We start from the raw sequence: 8237 nt of genomic DNA, 5'->3' as shown, positions 1-8237 counted from the left end.
AAGAACACATAAAATTATCCCTGATCAAATTGACAGATGACACTAAAAATGGGGGAGTGGTACATAATGAAGAGGACAGGTCACTGGTACATAGCGATCTGGACCATTTGGTAAGCAAACAATATGCATTCTAATGCAGCTAAATGTAAATGTCTACATCTAGGAACAGAAAACGTCAGGCCACACTTACAGGGTGGGGGACTCTGTCCTGGGAAGCCGTGACTCTGAAAAAGATTCGGGAGTCATGCTGGATAATCAGTGTGAACACGATCTGCCGGTGCAACACTATGGCCAAAATGACCAATGTGATCCTTGGATGCGTAGTCCCAGAGTGCATCTTACCTTTCTGCTGCAGACAGATGTATCTAAGATGGCTCAGGGAAACAGGCGTGAGGACGTATGGAAACTCCATTATGTTTTTGTACATCTCACCTTATCTGGCATGGAAATAAAGGTGTGACACCAGCTGAAACTCCTCATTCCACTGATTTGTCACCCTTCAGGAACGGGAAGTTGAAGCAGACCATTCTTACTGCACTGGAGAGATCCAATCTGCTGCCACTTTTCTCAAGTTTGGGACCTTAAGCCTATACATACACATGAGTGTAGCTTCTCGGCTGGTCTAAATGGCCAGAGCCTTGGAAATGATCCCACATGAAGCTGCTGACTCATCTGAGACTGCACTAGCATTGAGCCTGATCTCGTTAGTTAAGAGAGTTGAGTCAGCAGGTTGTGCTCCTGGCTCTGACTCGGGACTGAACCAATGATTCCATATAGTGTTTGAGGATGCAGTGAAATTGCAAATGCCATCTTTCATCAATTTCTAACATCAGACTGAAATAACCCATGATGGCCATTAAAGAGCCCAGGTCTTTCCTTTTCTTTATTTCTAAGACCTTGGCATGTTAATGCAGGAAATTAACCAAATTCCAGGCCAGGTGGTGCCATTCTGCTTCCCTTAAATGCCACTGGATTCCATTCTTTTGGGTACAAACTTGTTCCATGGCCTAAAATATTGTATAACATTGCTGTGTGTAGTTTAACAGTTGCCCCACTTCATCCTACAGGGAGCTGACTGTCAGTAGTGGGAGAAGCAATCTATTCATCTGTAGTTCGTAAAGTACTTTGGGTTTCTTTGGGATGACAGGTATTATAGATGCTAAAAGCGCTATATGAGAGCTAGGTATTGTTGCTGTTGCTGCCACGCTGGGAGAGCACAGCGGTGTCTCTTCATAAATGTGATTATAGACCCAGAAGGATGGATTTTCTGAACATAGATTTTTAAAGGCTCCTCTAGTTAGATACAGGTTAACTAGGTGACAGCTGAAGTGAGGGAGGAGATGAAGAGATCATAGCTGTCAACAATAGTATAGTTACCAGGAAGGGAGAATCATTACTGAGGGTAATGGGGTGAAAATGATAAAGGAAAATGGAGGCTGAATGTCAGAAAGAACTTCCTGTGTTAGGTTTGTTAGGATGTGGAATATTCTCCCAAAGCAAGTAGTGGAAACCTTGTTGTTTGTGAAATTGAAAAGGAAGCTGGGTAAAGCACTGGAGAATATACAGTCACAGCAAAAGCACAGTAAATTGGAATTTAGTTTGCAATATAGCTTCAGCAAATTTTAAAATGTAGTTAATTCCAAATCTTTTTTATTGAATAACGTAAACATTATATGTTCCTCTTTAGTGATTCTTTTATGTCTGTGATCCTGAACATGTACTTTAGTAATTGGAACATAATGGATACTTCTCAGATGCCATGTATATCAGGGGATATGTATTTTTAAAGTATAAATATATTTTGAAAGAGAGGCATTTATTTCTGCTCCTCACAGTAATAATTTTCCTGAAATTACAACAATTTAAAGAGTAGGGTAGTAGAGTGAAGTACTGTGAAAAGAAAACTAGAAGACTGATTTTTTTTTTTTAAATAAGTAAAAGTGTTTAGATAGATAGATAGATCACATTACTACATTTTTTCTGTAAAGAAGCTTTCTGGAATTCTGTGCTTTTAAAATGATAAATAGAATATTACAACTTTTCACTTTTTCCCATTTGAAAATGTACTACAGAGACTTTAGTAATTAATTTGAATAAAATAAATTTTCGTAACGCAACATTAGTATTTAATTACATTATCAGTTAAAATTTACATCATTTTTTAATTTATTGTAATGCATCATGAGTATTATTATCATCATTGTATTAGTTGTTATTATTTTAAAACTTATTTTACCTTTCCCTATTACTACCAGTGCTCCAGATATGAAACTAACTCTTGATCAGCCAAGATAATGAATTAATTCTTGGAGCAGGAAGTCCTGGAACCCACCAGGGGAGAGGCAATTCTTGACTTAGTCCTACGTGGAGCACAGGATTTGGTCCAAGATGTGTATGTAGATGAACCATTCAGTAATAGTGACCATAATGTGATTCAATTTAACATTCTTGTAGGCAGGAGAATAGCAAAGAAACTCATCTCAGTAGCCTTTAACTTCAAAAAGGGGAAGTACACAAAAATGAGGAAGCCAGTTAAACGGAAATTAAAAGGAACAATCACAAGGGTGAAATGCCTGCAAATTCATGGAAACTATTTTAAAACCCTGTAGTAGTGGCTCAAACTACATTTATACTCCAAATAATAATTTAAAAACCCAGCAGAAGGCCCAAAAAGATGCCGCCGTGGCTAAACAGCAGAGTAAAGGAGGTAGTTAGAGGCATCCTTTAAGAATTGGAAGTAAAATCCTATTGAGGAAAATAGAAAGGAGCATGAACTCTGGCAAGTGTAAAAATATAATTAGGCAGGCCAAAAAAATGTGAAGAGCGACTAGCAAAAGACAGAAAAACTAACAGCAAAAAATGTTTTAAGTATATCAGAAACAGGAAGCCTGATAATCAGTGGGGCCACTAGACAATCTAGGTGCTAACAGGGGGCTCAAGGAAAAGCCTGGCAAACAATCAGTACGGCGCTCCATTGCAGTGATGCTAAATGAATTCTTTGCATCAGTCTTCACTGCAGAGGAAGTGAGGGAGATTCACACACCTGAGCCATTCTTTTTAGTTGACTGTTCAGAGGAACTGTCCCAAACTGAAGTGTCAGTGCAGGAGGTTTAGGAACAAATTGATAAGTTAAACGATAAGTCACCAGGACCAGAGGGTATTCACCCAAGAGTTCTGAAGGAATTCAGATATGACATTGCAGAACTGTTAACTGTGGTATGTAACCAATAGCTTAAATCAGTCTCTGTACCAGATGACAGGAGGATAGCTAATATAACACTGATTTTTATAATGATGATCCCGGCAATTACAGGCTACTAAGCCTAATGTCAGTACCAGGCAAATTGGTTGAAACTGTAGTGAAGAACAGAATTACCAGCCACAGATAAACATGATACGTTGGGGAAGTGTCAACACCCTTTTGTAAAGGGAAATCATGTCTGACCACTCTGTTAGAGTTCTTTGAGAATGTCAACGGGGATGTGGACGAGGGTGACACAATTGATATAGTGTACTTGGACTTTCAGAAAATCTTTAGCAAGGACCTACATCAAAGGCTCTTAAATAAAATAAGCAGTCATGGGAGAAGAGGGAAGGTCTTCTCATGGATCAGTAACTGGATAAAAGATAGGCAGCAAAGGGAAGGAATAAATAGTCATTTTTCACAATGGGAAGAAGTAAGTATCAGGGCCTGTGCTGTTCAACATATTCATAAATTATATGGAAGAGACGGTAAACAGTGGGGAGGCAAAGTCTGCAGCCAATACAAAATTATGCAAGATATTTAAGTCCAAGGCTGACTTCAAAGAGTTACAAAGGGATCTCACTAAACTGGGTAACTGGGCAACAAAATAGCAGGTGAAATTCAATGTTGATAAGTCAAAGTAATGCACAATGGAAAACATAATCCCAGCTATATACACAACATTATGGGGTCTAAATGAGCTGTTACACTCAAGAAAGAACTCTTAGAGTCATCATAGATAGTTCTCTGAAAACATCTTCTCAATGTACAGCAGCAGTCAAAAAATATAACAATGTTAAAAACCACTAGGAGAGAGAGAGAGAGAGAGAGAGAGAGAGAAGTCAGAAAATATCATAATGTCACTGTATAAATCCATGGTATTCCAACATTTTGAATACTGCACACAGTTCTGGAAAAGACACAGAGAAGGGCAACAAAGATTATTAGAAGGATGTGACAGCTTCCATATGAGGAGAGATGAAAAAGACTAGGACTGTTCATCTTAGAAAAGAGATGACTAAAAGGGGATATGATAGAGGAATATAAAATCATGAAAGGTGTAGAGAAAGTGAATTGAGAAGTGTTATTTACCCTTTCACATAACACAAGAATGAGGGATCACCCAATGAAATTAATAGGCAGCAGGTTTAAAACAAATATAAGGAAGTACTTCACACGACGCACAGTCAACCTGTGGAACTCCTTGCAAAGGGATGTTGTGAAGGACAAAAGTATAACTGGGTTCCAAAAAGAATGAAATAAGTTCATGGATGATACAATGACTATTAGCCTAGATTTTCAGGGGGGGCAATACCTTGCTTCCTAAACCTCTGACTGCCAGAAGCTGGGACTGGACTAGAGGGGCTGGATCACTCAATAATTGCTTCATTCTGTTCATTGCCTCTGAAGCACCTGGCATTGGGTCCCTGTCAGAAGACAGGCAACTAGCTAGATGGACCATTGGTCTGACCCAGCATGGCCATTCTTATGGTCTTAACCTTCTGAACAAAGTCTGTCTTTTTCTCAGACATTTAGAAGAGAAAGAATGCTTGAGGAGACTTATTTTTATTATGCCTGCTGTGAGTGGTTACTGATAGGTTTTTATTTGTGACAGTGGATGTGCAGCCCGTTGTATGTAATTTGTACTTTTTCTGTTATTGTACATTCTGGAATTGTGGGACACTCAGTCAGGATCAGGGCTTCATTCTGTTAGGTGCTATAGCACTTGCAGACATGGTCCCAGCTAGGAAAAATATAAAATCTAATTCACTGTGGAAAAAGAATGTTCGTATGGGTTGCTAGATGGTATTTATAAATGGAAAGAAATAAGTAATTTATCAGTCATCCTTTTTTTTTTTAATGTATCTCTCCTCAGAGCCTGGCTCTGTGAGAGATTCTGCCTTAAACATTGTCATAATCCTGCAAACAGACAGTTTCTATATATAAAAGTATTACTCATAAAACATCTCCTAAACAATGTGTGTGTGTGTATGTGTGAACTTTTACCACTGGATGCTTCAAGTCCCTGTAAATGAACAGATCCTAAGTAATCTCCAGCGTTTTATTCTTTTTTCCCCTAGTATTTACCTCACTTGCTACCACCATTGTGCCACATTTCCTTCTAACTGGTAAGGCAGGACAAGTCATCTCCAAAGCCATCATTAATGTTTGTCAATGAAGAGCTAGCTCATGGAGGAGTGGTAATTCATTCTCAAGATCAGTGCTTCAATCCCCACAAATAGTAGACCTGTCCTACAGCCTTATCACATGTCTGTTAACCTCAGAGAGCAATGCACTTTTGCTTTACAATCAAGCCTGTGAATTCTCTTATGAAAAGATAATCAGATCCAAAAAGGCTAAGAATTCTAATGGCTTAGCTCAGCAAATTTCCAGGCTAACATTATCAATCAATTCAGTTCAGTAATGCCTAGAATTGCATGTCTGACTTGTTCAAGAGCCATAATTATAACATGTTTAGATGTAAATTGTCTTTCAAAACTTTTTTTATTAAAATGGCTTTATCTGGATTTCTTCTTTTCTCCTTTAGGTTTGCTATCTTTCTTACAATGGAAAGGCTGATTATCTATCTATTGGTTATTAGCACTGCTGTGAAGGCTATGATGTGTCCAAAACGGTGTATGTGTCAAAATCTGTCTCCATCCTTCACCATCCTCTGTACGAAGACTGGCCTTCTCTTTGTGCCCCCCAGTATTGACAGGAGAACAGCGGAACTCAGATTAATGGATAACTTCATCACTACACTTAGAAGAAACGATTTTGCAAATATGACCAACCTTATTCACTTGACACTATCAAGAAATACAATAAGTCAAATCATGCCTTATGCATTTTTTGATCTTAAAGGCCTTCACGCATTACATTTGGATAGTAACAGACTGACTTGTATCGATGAGGATCATTTCAAAGGTTTAATTAATCTTCGCCACTTAATACTCAGTAACAATCAATTAAACTATATTTCTCCTGGGTCTTTAGATGACTTTATTGAAACAATTGAGGACCTGGATCTATCATATAATAATCTAGTTAATATTCCTTGGGATACAATTGGAAAGCTTTCTAATGTCAATACAATCAGTTTGGATCACAACCTCATTGAGTTTGTTCCAGAAGGAATCTTCTCGAACCTTCACAAACTTGCTCGGTTGGACATGACATCCAACAAATTGAAAAAGATTCCCCCTGACCCTCTGTTCTCCAGAATCCCTGTGTACGCTAAATCTAAAGGGTCTCCATTGTCATCTCTGGTGCTTAGCTTTGGAGGGAATCCTCTACACTGCAACTGTGAATTAGTGTGGCTGAGACGCCTTACCAGAGAAGATGATCTAGAAACATGTGCCTCACCACTGGACCTGATGGGCAAGTACTTTTGGTCCATTAAAGAGGAGGAGTTTGTCTGTGAACCTCCAATGATAACTCGTCGAACACCAAAACTGGTGGTTATGGAGGGTCAGAGTGTCTCTTTGAAGTGCAAAGCTGTCGGTGACCCGGATCCCTATGTTCGCTGGATCTCACCCGAGGGAAAGCTGGTCTCCAATACATCTAGGACAATTTCCTATGAGAATGGAACTTTGGATATTTTGACTACTTCTTTGACAGAAAAAGGTATATTTACCTGTATAGCATCGAACGCTGCAGGAGAGTCTACAGCTCCTGTTGAACTTGTTGTTAATCCTTATCCTCATCTTGCTAACAGTACCAACTGTGATAAAGATGCTGAGTCTGGGCCGTCAGACATTCTTATACCTGCTAAGTCAAGTTTCCCTAATGAAACTAAAACTCAGCAAGAGAAGAAGGTTGTGGTTGCTGAACTGACCTCATCCTCTGTTCTCATACAGTGGCCTTCCCAGCATCATATCCCTGGAATCCGGATGTACCAGATTCAGTATAACAGCTCTTCTGACGACATACTAGTTTACAGGTAATTCTATTCACATAGCAATTCAACTGTCATTGTAAACTAACAGATGGGAATAACAGAAAATGATTGTATATTTAAAATTACCAGATGTAATACCAGGTATGTTGCAGGCATTAACTGTCTAATGAAGGGAACGATGGGGAAAATGCTTTTCATAGCCTGGTTTTCATTTGTTGTCTCCTGTTATTGAGGAATTATAATAAATATTACTAATAATGCATTACCTTCTATGGTGCCTCCCATCCAAAGATCTCTAAACATTTCATAGACATGAATTAAGCTTTACAATCCAACAACCTTTGAGAGGTTGGTGAGTATTATCCACATTTTCCAATTGATATAGACAGAGGTGAAGTGCCCAACGTCACACAAGTCTGTGGCAGCATAAGGAATTAGAACCCAGATCTTCCAACTCCTGGGCTTGGCCATGGACTTATTTTATGAGTTTCAGGAGAGTTACTTACATCAAAATGGTTTAGAAACGTGACACTTCTATGAACTAGTTAATGCAGTGACTTTGAATCACAGGAACTGTGACTTTTTGCATATTGATAACATTCAGTCCATTTGTATTTTTAAGCAAAAGTCAGTGAAATATTACTTATATTTTTATGCTAATGAAATGTGTATCTGGTTCATCTAAAAATATAGGGAAAGAGGAAATATTCAGAACACAAATTGTAGGAAGTTGATTTGTGTATCTGTATTATGAAGGTATATATTCCTAATTCTTTGTCTCATGAACATTATGGCATATGCCCTTGATCAGTTTCCATCATTACATATTTAATTTATGCTACTTGTTTGTGGAGGCACTTGGCCAAATTCAACAGTGTAAATTGCACATTTAGTTGAAATGGTACCATAGTGTATTTTGCACTGATTTGGAATTTAGAGGCTCAGAAATACCCATTGTGGGGGGGGAGAGGGGGTGTTGGTAAAACTTGCTTAGATTAACTATTTGACATCTATTGATTTTGATGGGCATAATGCAGATTAAGCTTGTTACTGCTCCCATTTGCAATGTGGTCTGTCATTCTGTTTTAGTCT

At 38.5% G+C, this 8237-nt stretch overlaps 1 protein-coding gene across 1 annotated transcript in view; it reads left to right on the top strand.

The window, feature by feature from the left end:
* The first annotated feature begins 5796 nt into the window (after positions 1-5796).
* The window catches only part of LOC137158683 (leucine-rich repeat and fibronectin type III domain-containing protein 1-like protein), a 28920-nt gene continuing 26479 nt past the window's right edge, over positions 5797-8237 (top strand). Inside the window, exon 1 of the mRNA XM_067556511.1 lies at positions 5797-7187. Coding sequence (XP_067412612.1) covers positions 5812-7187 — 1376 coding nt within the window. The 5' untranslated portion in view covers positions 5797-5811. The remainder of the gene's footprint in view (positions 7188-8237) is intronic.

The sequence above is a fragment of the Emydura macquarii genome, unplaced genomic scaffold, assembly GCF_026122565.2.
Source record: "Emydura macquarii macquarii isolate MOO-44397 ecotype Brisbane River unplaced genomic scaffold, CSIRO-AGI_Emac_v2 contig_1790, whole genome shotgun sequence".
Classification (NCBI taxonomy): domain Eukaryota; kingdom Metazoa; phylum Chordata; order Testudines; family Chelidae; genus Emydura; species Emydura macquarii.
This window is presented reverse-complemented; position numbering and strand designations above follow the sequence as displayed.